General features: G+C 39.4%; 2 protein-coding genes across 8 annotated transcripts in view; one reads left to right on the top strand and one right to left on the bottom strand.

Annotated features, from left to right (window-relative positions):
- Nucleotides 1-6,062: 6,062 nt before the first annotated feature.
- klf5b (Kruppel like factor 5b) lies at nucleotides 6,063-12,206 on the top strand. Of its 2 annotated transcripts, none has more exons than XM_071479290.1 (4): nucleotides 6,063-6,211; nucleotides 8,416-9,337; nucleotides 9,437-9,496; nucleotides 9,829-12,206. In XM_071479290.1, the coding sequence occupies exons 2-4, from the start codon at nucleotides 8,428-8,430 to the stop codon at nucleotides 10,005-10,007; spliced, it is 1,149 nt and encodes a 382-aa protein (XP_071335391.1). In that variant the 5' UTR covers nucleotides 6,063-6,211; nucleotides 8,416-8,427; the 3' UTR covers nucleotides 10,008-12,206. The 2 variants fall into 2 exon arrangements, with proteins under 2 accessions (XP_071335391.1, XP_071335381.1); XM_071479280.1 differs by lacking the exon at nucleotides 6,063-6,211 and adding an exon at nucleotides 7,008-7,461.
- Nucleotides 12,207-13,469: 1,263 nt separating this feature from the next.
- The window catches only part of klf12b (Kruppel like factor 12b), a 40,834-nt gene continuing 34,800 nt past the window's right edge, over nucleotides 13,470-19,503 (bottom strand). For all 6 annotated transcript variants that reach the window (XM_071479313.1, XM_071479335.1, XM_071479345.1 and 3 more), the window contains one exon: nucleotides 13,470-17,840. In XM_071479313.1, coding sequence (XP_071335414.1) covers nucleotides 17,659-17,840 — 182 coding nt within the window. In that variant the 3' untranslated portion in view covers nucleotides 13,470-17,658. The remainder of the gene's footprint in view (nucleotides 17,841-19,503) is intronic.

The raw sequence follows: 19,503 nt of genomic DNA, 5'->3' as shown, positions 1-19,503 counted from the left end.
TTCTAGTTTTTTTTCTCCTAACCTGTCCACACTGGCTCTTCACCTCAGTACTTTCTTTGAGATGTACTTGGACAGCCTGTTTTCACAGCAGCCATTGACTGTCTCTGTTGTGATTAAGCAGATGTTTTATTGCAGACTGGAACAGTCATTACTGCCATAAACCCATCTGTGGAATTGCTTTTTATGCAAATTTACAAAGCATCTGCATAAATAAAGTTCTAATTAATACCTTTCTGCAAACCTCTGCGCTCTTTGATTCCTAAGTGTTCTTAATTGTGTACAAGCAGGTAGAAAGTACAAGTCAGTGCCCACAACATGAGAGAGTTTTGTTCTCCATGTACACTGTTTGCCAATTTTTTTTTTATAACTCTTGGTGGAACTGTGAATGAATAACAAATAAATGTTGTTTAGCAATGTTTTACAGGTTTATAGATTTTTGAAAGCACACCGCTCAGCTGTTATTTAAAGATATACAGTATATTTATACATAATTGGATTTTGACAACCCAACATGGTTAATTATCGACAAATCTTTGATTAAGAGGGAGCTTAAAGCAGTTTCAATCAAGGATAACATTTATGTAAAGTTGCAGTGAGTAGCAGTTTTAGCTCCCGTTGTAGGTTACAAGGGAAATAAAACAAAATCTGCTGCTACCGGTTGATTGGGAACTACTGAAGAGTAAAGTTTCCCCGAGAACATTAAGGCTGCTTTATAGATCCCTTTGTTGTGAGGGTGCCAATGGAAGCTCATTAATTTCCCCAGGTTTTTAATGGGGAGTGTTGAACATGTGGCAAGAGTTGTCTTGGTGGGACCCTTATGAGTTGCACCTCTGCTGTTGAAAGGATGCCATGCTTTTTAATTGTAAAGGTGTCCCTTTGCTAAGTAATCAAGCGCATTTTATTGTTTGGAAAATTGTACAAACCAATTTATTTAAGCTGCATGATTGATGACCTGTTTTTTTTTTTTTTTTAATTCTAATTTTGTCACACTTGATATGTTGTATTATGCAGGTCTTTTTTTTTTGTGGTGCTGACCACAGCTTCCTATTTTGTAACTCTAGAAAACATATTTTGTCCTCACATTCTTCTGTTGTTATGATCTATGAAAACTGCGTCTTTCTAATATAACTTTGGTATTAGTGTTCTTATGTACCAGAATATAGCAAAGTACAACACATGTAAAACCTAAAAGGCATTTTGAGTGAACTTGAACTTCCATTCCCTCTGAAATAAGAGGAAAACAACTTTTGTGAATACAGACAGACTTTGTTTAATGATTAAAGGAGACATCTGAGCCATGAGTGAGGAGGAGGGGCTGTAGTCAGCGAGGTCAGGGAAAAATGAAGAAAGGCTTCAAAAAGCGTGGATGGAGGCATTTCATTTTTATTTTGTAGTCATTAGGACTGTTCCAAAAGCATTTTCTAATTGGTCGTGCGTCTTAATGATCAGTTCAAGTTGTGAAACAACAGGTCATCTTAAATTGATTCACTAGGTGGCAGTGTCACTTTTTAAACGCATTAGCACTTTAGTAACAGTGACATGTGTGGTCAATGACTGTGTGGTTGAGCACTGGATTACTGTGTTTATTTGTGTCGGGACAAAGAGATACACAACCAAACATTTCAAATGAGAAAGAAATATCAGATTAAAGCCTCTTACAGTTACAGCAACTGTGCGTAACGTTTGGTACCATTCACTTCATTAACTTAGTGAAAGCACTCTGGTGCAAAAAAACAAATAAAGTGAAAACACTCACTGCTCAACACTCAACATTGCAAAGCAGAGCCAAGATTTGTTACACAGTACAAAATACAAACACCGGTTGTGCTACTCTGTCTCTCTCTCATCAGCTTGTGAGATCTAGCAACTTTTAGCATAATGAATTTAGCAGGGATGCCTTCTCTACACAGTCCATCAGGCCTGCCATCTAGGAGATTAAATTATGTCTGTAAGCATTAAAGCTTTGATGCTGTATTTGGGCGGCATGCATGCATCCATTTGCAAAATTCTATATAACAAAATTAAAAACATGGACACCTATGGAAAATGGCTTGGCACTAGCACTTAAACTCCAACCACTCCAAACTGTTTGCTGACTAATGCATTTCTAATCATTTCTGTGATCAATGTTAGCTACTGTGCAATAAGATTAATCAGCCATATGCAAAGCTAGGATCACCTTGAACATGGCAAGAAGAAAGAGGGAGAAAAAAAGGGAGATAAAAAAGACTGAAAGAAAGTGTGTTGGCTATTATGTATGATAAACACACCGTACAGAAATAAAGTACACCTGCATTATTCACATCTTTCATGCCGCTGGTTTTGTGTGTGTTTCGGCGGCATCACACCGTTGTGCTCCCCTCAGCTGTGCTTTGGCATCTGTGCGTGGCCATCTCACTGCTGAATAGCTGCCTGATTATTCCAAATCTAAGGGAATATTCAAACAAGGCCGATAATGCATTCTTCCATATGATTCTCCAGAGCTGGGACAGCTGTTCAGCAGCTTTCAATGCCATGTTCAGAAAGGGACAGATTTCTCTGCTAAATTAATAGGCCCCATTAAAAATCAGAGAGAAGTTTGACAAATGAAGCAGAGATTCGGTTTGTCGTAGAAAGGAGGCTACAAAATGACTATCTCATATAGCTGATAAATAACTACACTTTAACCAAAATGAATGGGAAATTAATGTTTAACTTCATAATCTATAGCCACACAAGATGTCAATGGCCATGTTGGCAAACTGGGCTGATGTACTGAATTTGCCTCTGGGAGCACACAAAGCCGGCACTATATGAGGAGTGTCGTTTACATTTCTGGGAGACAATAACTGTCAGTAGCTTCGTCATGAATGCGGTTGTCTAAATCAAACAGATTACAGCCAGGTCAATTTCACAAACCCTGTCCAACCAAATGATAAAACTTTAATGACAAGAATTTGTCAGCTGTATCAGACTAGAGCTCAATTGTCTCTTTGTTTGATTCACTTTGGGCCACACAGTGGTTTGAGAATGCAGTGCGGTGCTGCGCTGCCTGAGCCTTGTAAAGTTTCAACTGGCAGATGAATACTTTTAGTCTGGCTTTCACCCCGTCTCTCTCTCTCTCTCTCTCTTTCTCTCCCTCTCTCTCTCTCTCTCTAGAACAACAAGGAGGTTGTCTGTCCAAGGGCACACCTGTAAGGTGCAGACCCTCGACAGGCTTACCTCAGTGGCCTCTCCTGCTGTACTCAAAAGGCAATTATTCCTCCCAGAAGATAGAGCACTGTCAACTTCAAACAGAGGACATTCTTTAGGCAGATTAGACTAAAATTATGTTTTATTATTTGGGCCCTGGAGAATGAATTGGACTCTATTTGGTCGTCTTTGTGGTGAAATCCAAGACAGTTTAAATGGCAGAGGTATGTTTGGAGTCAGGGTAATACTCTGGTGTCTTTATGAAAGGGCAACAGAGAGGATCAGATTAGAAGCTGAACAGCGAGAGTCTTTCAGTGCGGCTGTGCTATCATCTCTGTCTTCTTGTCCGTGCCTGTAGAGAGGTTAAATTAAATGGCTGTAATAAATGTTTTGGTCTTGCTGATGTGGTATGGCTGGCTATCAAACGAAAACACTGTGGAGAAACGGCATGGTGGAAGATCAGAGAGAGGAACAAATGGAGGGTGGGAGAACTATGTCAGCACATTACCAACATTAGAAACGGACTTGTTTTCACTTAAACCTCAATTATAATGGTGGCTCCAGAAACAATTATATTGATGAATGCTTTCTAAGTTACTGTAATTAAATTATTCCATTTAATTAACGAATTATATTGAATTTCTCCCTAGAGGACAGCATTAGCCTCATCTGCTGTTTTACAAACAGGAGTACTCTAATGTTGTGTGCTATGGAAATGATTACTAATGCCTCATGAAACTGTGTCAGATCAGATAAATGCTGTACAGAGTCAACAAGCCAAGCTTGTAACACAGCCAAACTTGAGACAAAATAATAAAGCCAAAGAAGAAAATTATTGATTGCATTTTTTCAAGGGCAGGCTTTGTGAAGCTGGCATCAAATAAATTATAGGCTAATTCTGAGTGCCTGCTCAAGGTTTTAAACAGAATATAGAAAGTTAAATGGTGTATTAAGCTGGCTTTTTGAAATGATTATCTTTGTATCAATACACGCATAAATATTCTATCTTATAATAAATGTAATCAGTGTTTTAAACTGACTTGTGTGTGTCTTTAAAAAACACACTCAGACAACAAAATTTTAATTTGAAAACTAACAGTAGTAAATCAGAGTTTATTGCATTAAAAAAAACACACAAAAAAAAAACACAAAGAAAACCATCTCAGTGCTGTTTCCACTCACTGGCTATAGAAGGTAATTATATACAATATAAAACTAGCATGCATAACAGCCTTAGTTTGATGGTTCAGCAGTACAAAGCTCCAGTACGTAAATGCACAAATGGAGTTCAACTGCAGCTGACCATTGCCCTCTGGTGGGAATGCCAAGCACCTGCTTGAAGACAGACTAAATATAGAGCATACGCAAGATTTGTTTGTATTTCTTGTGTCACACTAAATGTCATAACATTGAAGATAACACGCAGAAGAACAAAGAAAGGGCAGCTGTGCACACACACACACTGTTATTTATGTGAATTTCAGAAGCAGAACATACCAAATAATATTATCTGATCACTAAAAGTTATTTTACCCTTTCAAAATAAAAAACAGAAGAAAAAAAAATGAAAACACACAGTGCTTACAGTAGCAATGTGCTGCATGTGCTTATTGTCCTGTGCCCCCTTGGGTTGGCCATATTAGTCCATGTGAGAGCGGAGAGGAGTTGTGATGCTGTAAGCACATACCATGCATTCTCTCTCCTCCGCTGTGCAGTTGTTGGGCATATTGTGAGGTTTTAATACAGGGGATATGGAGGAGGGCTCGGCTCACATTCGCTGTACAGGAAGAGCCACGGCCAAGAATGACAGTTGCTCCTCTTGGAGCTGAGACATCCATGGATTTGAATTGCACTTTGAAAGGTCAGCACATGACAGGCAATCAGTCAGCTCCTAATTGGATGATCAGCAGTCACTTAAATATGTTTCAGATTTTTTCATGGCATCATGAAAAAAATATGAATTTGTGAAAATTTTCCTCGTGCAGACTCATTCCGATAATAGCATAAAGCGTTAAGATTCAATATGCATGACAGCCTTGATAACAACAACAACAAAAACAACGACGACAACAACAACAACGACAACAATAATAATGATTACTTAATCACTTAATCATGTAATATCCAATAATAATGATGATTACTATTATTTTGACCTAATTTTTCAAAAACAACATAAAAAAGTGATTTACTGTGAATCAAGAATAATACAGCAACAGGAGATTTAGAAATAAATTAAATTAAGACTCCTAGAGGTAAAATGTGATGATAAACAAATTACTGAGTTAGCAGGAGGCCATGAGATAAAATTAGTTTTGAGGAGGGATTTATGAGAGGAAAAAGACCGCATAAGATCCTGTGTCATTTCACAGCTTTGCAGCTAAAGATAGCTCTGTGTGAATATGAATTTTCAGTGTTAAAATGTTAGAATGTTATTTTATACAAACTGTAGAAACATTTTCTTTCAGTATCTTTAGGTGTCACACATGACCCTACCAAACCTCAGAGATATTCACATCTGAAACGTGTTCAGTCAAGCCTGCAGCGGGTGCAGTTACAGTATTTAATAAGAGGACAAACACTGCCTGAAGAAAAACAGAGATGGGAGTGGCAGTAAATGTCACATTTAAAAGAAAACATCCTTGCACACACAGATTCTTGTGTGTGTGTGTTTTTTTTTCTTATGGTGAAATGCTGCTTAGCCTCCACATCCATGCCAACGTTGTGTCATACCTGTGTTTCGAGTTCCAGCACGTTGCACTGGCACTATGACTGACATCAGCCAATACTTCATACACCTGTGTGTGTGTGGGGGGGGGGACCCAGAAATTGTGACATGTCAGTTCTGTTTTGTTAAGCTGAGGTATAAAGTGCTTCTGTCACTGTGATCTCAAGAGGGCTCCAGGTTGGATTACTGTTTCTTTTTCATTGCTAAGCCAAATATCTGGAGTATACCTGAGGATATAAAGAACAAAAACGGGGGGAGGGGGGGGGCAAATAAAAACGTCAAGTCAAAGTTCATACAAGGTCACGACAAAAGGTGAGTAAGGTGCCAAATGAATCCAAACTGAATGCAGCTTTAGCAGCTTAGTTTGCTTTATTATAGGAGAAAGTTCAAACCAGTGCAGGCAGCTTCAGACACACATCATCACTGCTGAATTTAAGTGTGACACAGTTTGTTTTTGAGTGAAATGATGGGCTATTTTGCTGGAAACATCTACTCCTGGTATATGAGTGCGCGCAGGCTTCACTGCTGGCTCAGGAATGTTGGCATCAAGTATGCAGTCCTGACAGACAGCTGCACTGCAGTGGCGTTTTTAACATGCCAGACCAGGACCCAAGTGTGCTGGAGGCTCAAAGAAAATCAGAAACTGCATCTAAAGATGATAGGAATACTAACTTGATCCACTGTGGGTGAAACGTGGAGAGCTCATCACTTTTAATTTGTCCAGAGAAGTCTTTGAGGTCAGAAAGTATTGAATCAATCTTTTTATTAAAAAAAAAAAAGCGGGGGGGGGGGGGGGGGGGGAGAAAATAGGTTAAATTATCTTTATTCCCAACACCTCTGTGGCCCTCAAAGAGGTTTATGACCAGTTTGAACAAATCTCAAGTCATACAAAAGTTAAAGAAGACTCCCTTTATTTTGGTGTGTGCGAATAAACGGCTCATTTATGGACAGTAACACCTGACACGTTCATCTTCCTCGATTTGACCCCCCCACCCCCACCCACACACACACACACACACACACACACACACACACACACACACACGTGTTTGGTGTTATTTTCTATTTCTCCCTCAGCCGTTTCAGCTCGTCGTACAACCCCAGTATTCATTACACTAGGTGTATCCCGATCGCCCGGTTGTCCTGTTTATTATTTTGTGCGTGTTCAGCCCCGCCCTGCGGACGCGCTGATACCACGCAGTTGCGTAATTTGACAAGCCAGCGCAAAATAGGAGAGAATGAGCGTTTGACAGCCGCTGCTTTGCCTGTGCAGATTGTGTCGAAACAAAAAAAAAAAACCAAAAAACAAAAAACCAAAAAAAAAATACCTATGCTTAATTTATTTGTGAAAGATTTCGGATAGTTAGACAGTCACCTCTGCTTTTATGGCCGCTGCCGTAAGGAATCATGTTTGGGTTGCTCCGGGGCAGGACGCGCAGTTTCTTCAGAAAAGCACCGCGCCGCTGGCAGCCGACGGTCGGAGAGGTGGAGATCATGGACAAGTGCCCTGCAACACGAGGGATGCCATCCCGGGAACTTCATCTTATCATGATTACAATTTGGTAGGGGACTGCAATTTTTTTTTTTTTTTTTTTTTCCCTCTCTTCTGCATCTGCCTCGGAGCATCACAGTGTTTACTGATGCCTGCTGCTTTTGACGTAGAGAGAGGCTGCATGTTGCTGATCAAAGCAGAAAAAAAAACCAAAAAACAGGCTGTTTTCATTTATGGGTGTAAGCCTAATATTGGCGGTAGGGCCGGTGTGTTTACTCGCTGAAACATTTACGGCTGCTGCCCCCATCCCGCGACTCAAATTGTGAGCTTTGAATGTCTGTATTGATGCTGACATTCACTGACTAGGCTGAATCGAAAGCGGGGCACGGCTGGGATGTGAAACGCTGCACCCAGCTCCCGAAAACTTGCGAGGAAGAGATGCATAGCGCTGCAGAGCAACTGGATGTTCTAATTTCAGCCATGTATTTCCAAACAGCTCAGGCTGGTGCGTTTCAGGAGGGGTGTCTGCTGCTTGTAAAGGGAGGGGTGTGTGTGTGTGTGTGTGTGTGTGGAGAGGGGGGGTGCGTCTTTGATGTGGCAGTGTGTAGACACCAAGTGCAGGCCCCAAATGCATCCACAAATACATTCACAGTAGCTTGTTTTGTAAGTGTCATGATTCTTCAGCATCAGTGGAAAATGGTGGGGAGTCTGGTCGTGGTTTTACATTAAGCAGCAGGTCTTTTTTTTTTTTAAAGGGTCCTGGAATCTTTTTTTTTTTTTTTTTTTTTACAAGGAGAACTAAAGGGGCCAGTGAGGCGTTTCAATGTGCACGACTCTAAATCCAAATCTTGCTGCATTCACAAGTGTTGAAGGGGAAAGTATCTCAGAATGAAGCTCTTTCAAGAACCCATGTGAGAGCCTGAGTCCATCACTGGACACCTGTGTTTTTCTAAAACCGCTGTGTTTGGAGTAACAGACACTACCAAACCATGACCTGATCATCTTCTCCGCTTTTGTTTTCCAGGGGAAATCAGAGATGGACAGCTACCTGTCTCCGCACCCGCAGGACATAGTAAATTCCAAAATGTTGTGCAGGGATGGCGCTCTGATGCTCGAGCCGCCTTTCACCGAGGACTTCGCTTCCCCTTACAGCGTCAACATGAGCCTGCTCCTACCTGACGTCACGTACCTGCACCCAGGTCTCTGCAGGACTGTGAGACAGATTAAAACAGAGCCGTCACACTCCCTGATGCACCCCACCTGTCAGGGCAACGGGGTGCCACCGACGCTCCCGGGTGTTTTTAATGCAGCCGACACAGCAAGTGGTAACTTTTTCATCAAACAGGAAGTGCCAGATTTTCAGGATGTCCCCCTGTTTCAGCTTTTGAACTCTGATTTGGAGCAGCTTGTTCACGGGTCGCAGCTGAACTCCATCCCCATGGTCCCATTAAGTCTTCCAAATGGGAACATCCACGTAGGCCCGGTGCAGAATTCTGCGAAACACACAGGCAGTCCTCACGGTGAATGTTTTCAATTTAATCAACACTTAGGCCATCAGCAGAGACCAACCTATTTGCCACCTTCTCCGCCAACCTCCGAGCCCCCAAGTCCAGACAGGGGGAAGGAGCTCCTTCACAATCTGTCCCCACCTCCCTCCTATGAAGCCAGCATCGCCTCTAAGTTAACTTTTCAGACCCATAATCCCATCGATCCAGGACAGAATTCCACTTTAGCTCCAATCCAAAGTCCAGACCAAAATTCCAGTATTGGATTCGTCCAAAGTCCAGGTGCTGGGGCGGTCCAGCATTCAAGCCTGACACCGGTTCCAACAACGCCAGGTGTTGGCCCACTGTCCCCAGTCCTGGCCCAGTCAGCTCCAGTCAGGTACAATCGAAGGAATAACCCTGATCTGGAGAGACGGAGGATTCACCACTGTGATGTCCCAGGTGAGTCTTCTGTTCTTTTACAGCGTTAAAAATGGAAATGTTCCTTTTTAAAACATGACCTGAAAGTTCTTAATGAGCTCTCTCTCTCTTTTTTTTTAGGATGCAAGAAAGTATACACCAAGTCTTCTCACTTAAAAGCCCATCTACGGACCCATACAGGTAAAGTGTTTGGAGTTGCATTCTTATTTTGGGGTGAAAGTGGTGATGTTGCCAGGCAGAAAAATGTACTTGGCATGCAGATGCATTCTGTCTGCTGACGGACCTGGCCCACATCTCACTGCTGTCAAATCACATAAACCCTGCAGCTCTCATAAAGGGGGCAGGGAGAAAGACAGGCCACGCTGTGATTTATGGCTCACAGGCATGGTGTCAGTTTTTTCATCATCAAAACTCCCTCATTAGTCTTTTGACATATGAGGAAATATTCAGTACTTTTAAGGGAAATGTATTTGGACATGTGATGAATGTCTGTTGTTTTTTCTCCACTGAAGGAGAGAAGCCTTACCGGTGCTCCTGGGAGGGATGTGATTGGCGCTTCGCTCGTTCTGATGAGCTGACTCGCCATTTCAGGAAGCACACGGGGGCAAAGCCTTTCCAGTGTGGAATATGTAACCGCTGTTTCTCCCGCTCCGACCACCTGGCCCTACACATGAAGAGACACCAGCGCTAGAGACACCCTCCTGCAAACCAAGTCAATCTTTTTTTTTTAATTTTTCACTAAACGCAGACAAAGAACCGGCACTTACATATCAGCAAACAAATTAAAACTGGTGGATTATTCCACTCACTTCCCAGTTGAAAAATTCTTAGCAGTGCTGGCCCACATGTCTTGTTTCTTTTATTGTAAAAAGATTAAATATTACCGTTGCCTTATTTTATTTCCATGCGTGTGCCCATTTTCCTGAGGTGTCAGTCAAAAAATCATTAGCCAAATGTTAAGATGGAATCATATTGAATCTTTTTAAGCTTTTATTTTCTTCAGATTATGAACATTTCAGGAAATATCAATCTTTCATTTTCGATTTAGTCATTGTACGGATTATATCTGTATCATATGGGCTTTTATTTAATTAACTTCAATAGCAAACTGCCATAAAGCAAGTGCTGAGTTAGATCAAGTAGTTGGCCGGAGGGTGTGTAATATAAAAAGTAACACATCAGTTAGTTAAAGTTGTACTGGAAACAAGTTGTGGATTTCATGAAAGGCACAGCAGAGGGATGTGAAGAGCGAGTGAACACTGGGACGAGTAGCCATGTGGTGCGTGCAGCCCGACTTTAACACTGCCAGAGTTATTGGACACTTTGTCACCGAGGGTAACTTCATTCAAAGCAAAACAAAATCTGTATTTATCTAAAATGAAAGGGAGACAGTGGTTATGAGATATTAATCATAATCAGTTGGACTGCATTGTAACTCATTGACTCCTATAACATAACACACATATGGACATGACAGAAAGTGCTCAATGCTTTGGGGCAGAGATAAACACAATTGGTGCATTTTTTTTTTTTTTTTATATTTAAGGACTTTTATGATCAGTACATGGACTTGATTCAATTACTGAAAAGGTTAAATGAATTTTGATGGACTTCCCCATGTTAACTTCAGCCACTTCACATATACAGTTTTGAGTACATGAGATTTCAGCAGTAGGTCAGATTTATTTTCTTTCCCCTAGAAGTTGTCAAGTTGATGTTCGTTCATCTTGATTTTGTTTTGGTTGCAAAGCGTGTGTCCCAGCATTAGATATTCTCTGCTCACAACAGGATCACATCACGGATGATTTGTCTTCCTAAGTGGTTTCAAAGTGGTGTCTCTGAGGTTTTTTTTAAGACTTACTTAGACTGAGTTTCCGCCAGTTTGAACGTCTGGTGAAAGCTTTCGGTTTCTTTGACTACTCTCCATGTATTCAAACACCTTTTCAAAGTGCCTTTAACTGCTTTTTTTCTTTTTTTTTCCTTTTTTTTTTTTTCTTTGGATGAATGAAAAACAAAGCTGCCCCGTTGGGACAATGTTCTTTTATCAGGTACTCTACTCTGCCAAAATGATGGTGTATGTTGGCTGCCCTTCCTTATTTTCACAATACATCAATTTCTATTTATGACCAAATTTATTCATAATTTGAGTCTGGTTGAGCAAAATTGATTTTTGAAGTTTCTATAATTTGTTAAAATGTATATATTTTGTGTCTGCTGTTTGAGGATACAATCCATTGGTTATTTTTGGGTGTATAAAGATTTTAAACTTTGTTTTAAATTGCAGAGACTGTTTATTTTTTATTTCTTGGCAAAGTCTGAGATGGATCAAATTATTACGAATATTGTCACAGTCTGACGCTGTCATCAATTTCTCCAGCCAAGGTAGCAGCTCAGTGGAGGATGTGCCAGTGAATTATTGCAATACTTTTAAAAATATACAGTATATACACACACAAATATTTTGACATGGTTGACACATGGGAAAAGCGTTCAGATATTTTGTGTCTTAGCTTCATAACATGAAGATGTAACCTAAACTGATTTAAAAAAAAAAAAATAACAAAATGTGCTATGAAGCCATGTGACTCTCATAATGCAAATAAAGGTTTTGTGTTGAATATTATAAATTATGTTGCATATTTTTGAATGTCAAATCAGATTTTACAGAATATTACATGTGTTTCCAGTTTAAAATTCCATGAAACAAAAAACATTCAGCTGTTAGATTCAGCACAGTGGGGATCTCATTCCTTCACAGTATTTTATTATATCTATTCATACGTCTTATTGTTAAAGGTGAACCTAGATTGTATTGGTATAGAATAAGCATATCAGGCATGATAATGGAAAAATTTCCTCTACAAGTATTAAATTTTGTATAAAAATAGCACAGATGTATTAATTAATTATTTATTTATCAGTAAAGAAGTACACACAGCTCATTGACACATTCCCTAATTACAATGATTTTCACTTGTAGTTAAAAGTTATGTGAAAAGATTAATTTTAAGGGGTTCTTTGTCATTATAATTGCTTGTTTTTAAATCATAGACAACCACTTGTCAAGAGGGAACAACTAGGGAGCAGATATTTACATGGAATATTTTCAAAACTTGGAAGATGTTGTTTCAGCAGTTTGAAATTCAACACACACATTTTATTCATGCTCTACATCTCCCAGTGGTAGATCATCTTTACCCTTCAGGTTCTCTTTTGTTCTTCCTGGAAGAGCAACACATGACTCGGCGCCAGTGTTCTGTAATTATTCAGGAGCACGCCCTTAATGCTGTTGTATATTTATCACCAGTTAGAATTGAGTGTAATTAAAACATGATGACTTCTTTAGTCTTTTTAATTCTTTGAAATCATCCTTGACATGAGTCATAGCAAAAGTGCTGGCAAAGGGTGCCAAGAGAAACTGAGCAAACGGGAGAAGGTGTCTGAGCTTGTCCTGGTGCAGAGGACGTTCCCAGTGTGGATTGCTAAACTGTTGCTCTGATTTGGTTTTCGCTTCTACTCACTGTACTGTACTTCACTTGTACAGTATAGCTTACACAGCATAGGCTGTTGTGAGTGATAAATCACTCATGTGATATATGTGCACAACAAAATGCTTAGCGAAGTGGGAATTGAAACCTTGTTATTGTAATCATTGGAATCCTTTCCTGGCAGACAGAAACATTCATCCAGATCCATTTATAATAGAGCATTGTACAGTATGTACTGGGCGTTTTCTTTCAAGCGCAACCTGTTCTCAGAAAGTCTATTTACTACATGCTATGATAAAACTCCACTCCACTGTCTGTTGGTCGGAGAATAACAACATACAATGTAGGTTACACAAAGGCACATGATCCTTTTCTTGAATGTTTAAATATGTATCAAACCAAACCAAAGATTTTTAATATGTAATTACTTAAATAAGCCGAAATAATAAGTCTACAGTTGTACCAAATTTTTTTCTTCTTCCTGTGGTGATCAGATGCACTCTGTGTACTGTATGTCGGCTATCATTTAAAATGGCTTCCCTAATACCAAGATTAGGTTTCTGAATGCCAGTGAATGTGAGTACAGTGCTCAGATGTCTCAGCGACACTGAAACCACATACCATCCATCTCAGTCATAGATAGCAACTAGTTCCATACCAGTGTGTTACATACAAAATGCAACTTTATTAACCTTCATGCCTCCATTCATATTAATATACATGTATATGTTTGAACTTATTTTAATTTCACAGCTCCATCCATATGAAAAATACAGAGAAAAAGGCAAAAACACTGACTGGATACTTAAACAACTCTTGGAGAAAAGAAAAGCGTAACAGAAAAAAAAAGGACACCTGTTCTTGAAGTTTTGAAAAATATCAGGATTAAAAATTTTCTTTTACAGATGTGGAATTCCGTGAGCAGAATCTCCCTTTTGAAGCAATGCTGAGCAATATCACATTTTTTTTTTCTTTTTGTTTTTTTTTTTAAACAGCAAGAATGGAAAGATCTGAATATATTTACACTACACTCACTTTACATAAATACAGGAACAACGATTACTGTACGTAATATCAGCAAACTTGAAACATAGGCATTGGTTTCACTACTTAAATTTTTCAAAACCAGGAAATCAAAAGCAGATGTTACACAGAAAGTAAAATAGATATTGAACTGATACAAAGTGTAAGATCAGTATTCATAAACAAAGGCATCACTCTGGAATCCCAGCCACAGGATTTTCTTTTTTCCTATGAGTAAGATTCCTCATTATCTTCCATGGAATCACTAAGTTGATTTAATGTGCTGAAGCTGAAACATCAAGTGGCCTTTGTAACTCAGTTTTGCTCCCCTTAGAGGAAGTGACTTATTGCAAGCAAAGTAACAATGCAGTGCGTGCTATGAACAGCCTGTGAAAGTGTAATGGGAGGATGCTGCATTTGACACAATGGCATAAGGCTCAGTGCGAAAAAGAAAGCGAAACATTGGAGGTCCGACTTGCATAATGTTGTCTGTGCTTTTTCCAAAAAAATCCATGATGACTCATTTGAAATTTATTAATTTGAGCACACATGCTGAAATCGAAATTCTGCACAGAGCAGTTGATATTACAAGTGTGTGATATGAGGCACTATTCATTATTATTGCATAACTTTGACCCTGGTTACCGTTACAAAATTATGCTTTAAAACGAGGAAAGAGACGCTGGAGGGAAATACAATTCACCCTGTCCTGTGGAGACACCACCTTCAAGTCTAATTGAATTTTTGAAAAAACGGTTGTATTAAGGCATGCAATGTCATATACTGGATAGGAGAGTACATGTGTTGTTGATATGTGCTTGATCAATATAATTTTTTTTGTCCGGGTATAGCAAAATAGCAACACAGGGAATCGAGTACCTTAATATGGTCAATGTATATAAATAACTTGTTGATAATAGCAAACACTGGTTTAGCCTTAGGAATAAAAATGATTTGATCATGAACTTAGTTAACCACAAACCAAAAAAAGCAAACTGTTATATAACACCACATATGATAATTTACATGATGAATACCATTAGCCCCATTTCACTGTATATCAAATTAGATAAATTACAGTCTCTGAAAAAGACTTTACATGTATAAATGTATTTCCTGCATCTACTAATCAAAAGCCCTATTTTTCCAATGTATATACAGGCTGTAGAACTTTGTAATAAGTTTTATCTTCACTATCACATATATTACAACATTTCAAAAGATCCTTTTTACAGAAGAAAAAGAGTTATATGCAATGACGAAGTGCCCCTCAATCATAAAATGATCTTATACATTATATGGATGATAAAATATGATGATGATTATTCGTTTATAAATTGACATCTGAAATAAAATAATTTGAAAAATCATACTAATAAACAAACAAGGTGCTGATATGCTTTTGCCAAACTGTTAATACAACTGGGCATAATGACGCTGTGCACAAACAATATACATAAATAATGATAACAGACATTACCATTCTCCATTACATTAAAAGGGGGGGTGTCACATACATTATGTGGGGATGACTTCCTGGATTTGGCTACTTTACTGAAAGTGAGGGTGTTCAATGCAAATGCACAGGCGTGTGTATATGTGCATGAGAGTGTGTTATGTGTGTCTAAGTGTATGCTTGTCAAGGTGCTATTATCAAAAAGGTTACCATTTCTTTTCACTGGCTTCGGTCCAATAAATACATTTAGCAGCACTATCAAATAATATGGGCTGGCCTGGTGCTCTCAGTTTATGCCTGCAGCTCCTTCTCAGCATAAGAGCATTGGAATAACCTGCAAAAAATGGCAGTTATTGTGAGTATAAAAATATTTTTTTTGAATCAAGCTTCCTGATTAAGGTTAAGTGATGTTCACTCAGAGATTTATTATGCCAGCAACTGCATCTAAAATGTAGCCTTAGTGCACATACATAATGTATTCATGTATGTGCATGTGTATGTATTTTTTATATATGTCCTATGTATGCATGCATATGTGATTCCTCTTTCTCTCAGTATTTCATGTAGCCAAATCTCAGGTAAATTAGATAATAATGTTAACATATATCTGGTCTGAGGTGATAACATTTCAAGTGACTTTCTGTATTTGAGACAAACAAAATAAAACAAAATAAAATGATTTCTAGTAACTCACTAACTGAGACGCATCAGATTCGAGTCTTGTGCTGGAGCTACAAACCAAATCGGTAACACAGGGGAGTCATGGTACTGAGTGAGGAGTTGGCCCAGCTAGAAAACTTCTCCTTGGATATTGACATCAGCAAAGAGAACAAAGAGGAGGTTGACATTCCTTCTCATCACTTTGTTCAGAATGTATTGCTCTTCAGTATTGTACATCAGGTACCACGCTTTCCCTGTAACACTGCAGCCGGTGTCAATGTCAGCTTATGGTCAAGTGCTGCTGTGCAAAACCACCAACACAAATTCCTTTCACTGTCAAACCCAGCTGAGAAAACAGAGCTGAATAATAAAAACAGATAGACCAGGACAGAATGAAAGCAGGAGTCTGTAAGGTGCCTCTATTATTATTTCTTTTTTTTCACATACTGAAAATCTCCTCTGATTGTTTCAAAGTTCACTGTACATGAGGGGTTGTATTTTTCTGAGTAAAACATATGCAATAAGCAGGCATTTAAAAAAAAAAAAAAAAAAAGCAAGATTCAATAAACAAAACGAACGTTGTCATACTGAAAGTATATTTATCCTTTAAGATTGCACTTTACTGATTGCTAATCACAGCACAAAATCAACCAAAGATTTCAAGAGGCTCAACATAAAGAATAGCACTGATGTTATTTGGGGTAATCCGGCCCTGTGAGTTAGTCATAAATGGTGTGTTTCTCTGCTGGTGGGATGATATGCACGTCCTTTTTTTTTTCCATCGTTTGAAAAGAAGCAATGAATCTCTGAAAGAGTGGAGATGTTGATGAGGTTGATCCATTCAGGTTGTGGCTATTTTGAGTCATGCTGTTTTATTGTTTGCTGGCTACAGGAAAAAAGGTGAAAGTCCAGCCCTCTTTTAGCTTTGAAAATGGGATGCCTCTGATGAAACAGCAGACTCCAGCGGGCAAAGGAAACCATCCATGCTGAAATGGCGTCCTCTGCTGGTCACAAGTCAGACTCACAGGGAGGCACGGCGAATCAATACTGCTTGTAACTCCGACTAGGCCAAAATCCTTTCCTGGGATCCAGTCCAGGCCTAACTTGTTTCTGCTCACACAGAAGAATCCATTCCGTACAACGAGATCTTTCACATTATGAATGCTGGAAAAGCAGCCATTTGAATGATAATGAAAAGAAAGATACCAAAAATGAGACAGTTGCGATTGCATTATATATATATTTTTTTTTTGTCCAAATGAAGAGTGCGAGTTCATTTTAAAAATCAAAGTGAAACATTGATGAACAGTGCTGTAAAAGACAGTTCCCTATTATACTCCAAACAATGACAATAAAAGATCCTGCCGTCTATTCCTTCCAACCCAAAGAGGATCCAGAAGTGACCCTGTTTTGTGCTCCACAAGCTCTGTGCACCTCTATATCTTCTCTCCTTATGACAGATGAGAGAGTGTGTGTGTGCGTGTGTATGTGTGCGCGCATCTATGTATGAGCATGTGTGTGTGCGTCCAGGCCAGCTGAAAACATTCATAGGGAGATCCCGCTCCCCCGGCTGCCTGTGTGTGTGTGTGTGTGTGTGTGTGTGCGTGTGTGTGTGTGTGTGTGTGCGTGTGTGTGTATGTGTGTGTATGTGTTTGTTTGTTCCATTTCATCTCTCTCTCTCTCTCTTTCTTTCTCTTTATCTCTCCCCATCTGATTCACACCAGCATATGTCTCCGTCGGTGCAGAGCCAAGTGGTCAGATCTGGAGAAGCTGCGGTCACAGTCTGCACACTTGAAGGGCTTGACCCCTGTGTGTTTTCTGTAATGCCTTGTCAGCTCGTCAGAGCGGGCAAACTTCCACGTGCAGCCATCCCAGGTGCATTTGTATGGCTTTTCCCCTGGAGAGGAAAGAGAGAAAACACAGGGCTCACTCAGCAGCTTGTGGATCACATGTTCAGAACAGTCACTGGCATAGGTTGAGCTTGATGCTTTGTAAATTATATGTTGGTAACTTTCTATGAGGTTCGCATCTATAATGCATTATAAGAATAGCTTAAAGCCTTTATATAATACTGTATCTTGTAAAATCATTCATGAATGCTTTTCACCATGTGGTGATAGTATTCCATAGCACCTTTATCACAGCTCATTGTCTACTGAAATTACCATACCAGTGTGTCTGTGTGTGTGTGTGTGTGTGTGTGTGTGTGTGTACACTTGTACTTGCTACATAGTAAGGACCAAAAAAAGTATTTTACTAACAGAGTGAGGACATTTTGGGAAAGTGAGGACATTTTGGCCAGTCCTCACTTTTTGAGACACCTTCAAATCACATTTTGAGGGTTAGACTTGGTTTTAGAGTTATGGTTAGAATTAGGTTTAGGTTAAGGTTAGGGTCAGGGTTAGGGTTAGGCACTCAGTTGTGATGGTTAAGGTTAGGGTAAGGGGCTAGGGAATGCATTATGTCAATGAGTGTCCTCACAAAGATAGAAGTACAAGTATATGTGTGTGTGTGTGTGTGTGTGTGTGTGTGTGTGTGTGTGTTTTAGCCCTTAAAAGGGCCTATTTGTAACTTTTCTCTGAGACCAAACGTGGGTGGTGCTGACTGTCGCTTGATAAGAGCTTCGGCCATCACTGTCTTTATTTTACCAGCGGTTATAATACGCCCTCTGCGCCACTTCTTCTGGGCAGATTGGTGGCTGAGCAATGAGTCACTATCGGAAAGTAATGAGAAGGGTCGGGGCTAGCCGGTTAGCGTGCTAACTTCATTAGAGGAAAAGACATGATAGAGCCAAGAGTTAACATTGTTGCTTGAGTAAGGGGATGAAGTTCGATGAAGTTTGTTTCTTCTAGACTGGTGAGTAAACATGTAGCAGTACCAAAACTTGCAAATAACTCCTTTAACCACATATCTTGTACTAACATTTTTTGCTGGCCAATACACGCTACGCACTTTTCTTAGGTTTGAAAATCAGTTCGCAGACGTGAAACTTGCTTGAGTTGTATGATCCATCTTTACAAACATAAAGTCTGCATTCATTTTTATAAGTGTTACATTATCATTGGATAGTAATGCAGTTAAGGTGCAGATTGATTTGAAAAGTCCGCACTTGTTACCTCATTACAATAATGAAACTAAAAATTATCTTATCTAACTTATCTTGTTGTTCAACTCAAGCAAATTTTAAGAATCTGCTAATACATCTGCATATTTTATGAACCCAGATGGACACCCGGCATGGTAGAAAAATGCCCTCACATTTCTAAAACTGCTGCATGTTTTGCAAAACGGCTGTATTGTGAAGTCTATGAGATTTGTTGTGAATGTGCTGAACCAATTTTATGGTCCTTTAAGGCTCTATGCAATAACTTAATAGCAGCAACCTGGATGGAAAGTCTGTTGCACTTTTAATGATGCAAGACAGTAAACAAGTGTGCGCTGTCCATATCATTTCACTGGTTCACTGTAAGCAAAATAATCCATCAATTCCTGTGTGATGCTACAATGTTGTGCCAATCCAATTCACTATAGATCAGAGGCAGCAGTTGTAAGAAGTCAAC

Source organism: Trachinotus anak, unplaced genomic scaffold (genome assembly GCF_046630095.1).
Source record: "Trachinotus anak isolate AG129_WGS33_773 ecotype Australia unplaced genomic scaffold, CSIRO_AGI_Tana_v1 ptg000001l, whole genome shotgun sequence".
Lineage (NCBI taxonomy): Eukaryota > Metazoa > Chordata > Actinopteri > Carangiformes > Carangidae > Trachinotus > Trachinotus anak.
The sequence above is the reverse complement of the archived record's forward strand: the minus strand, read 5'-3'. Positions and strand labels throughout refer to the sequence as shown.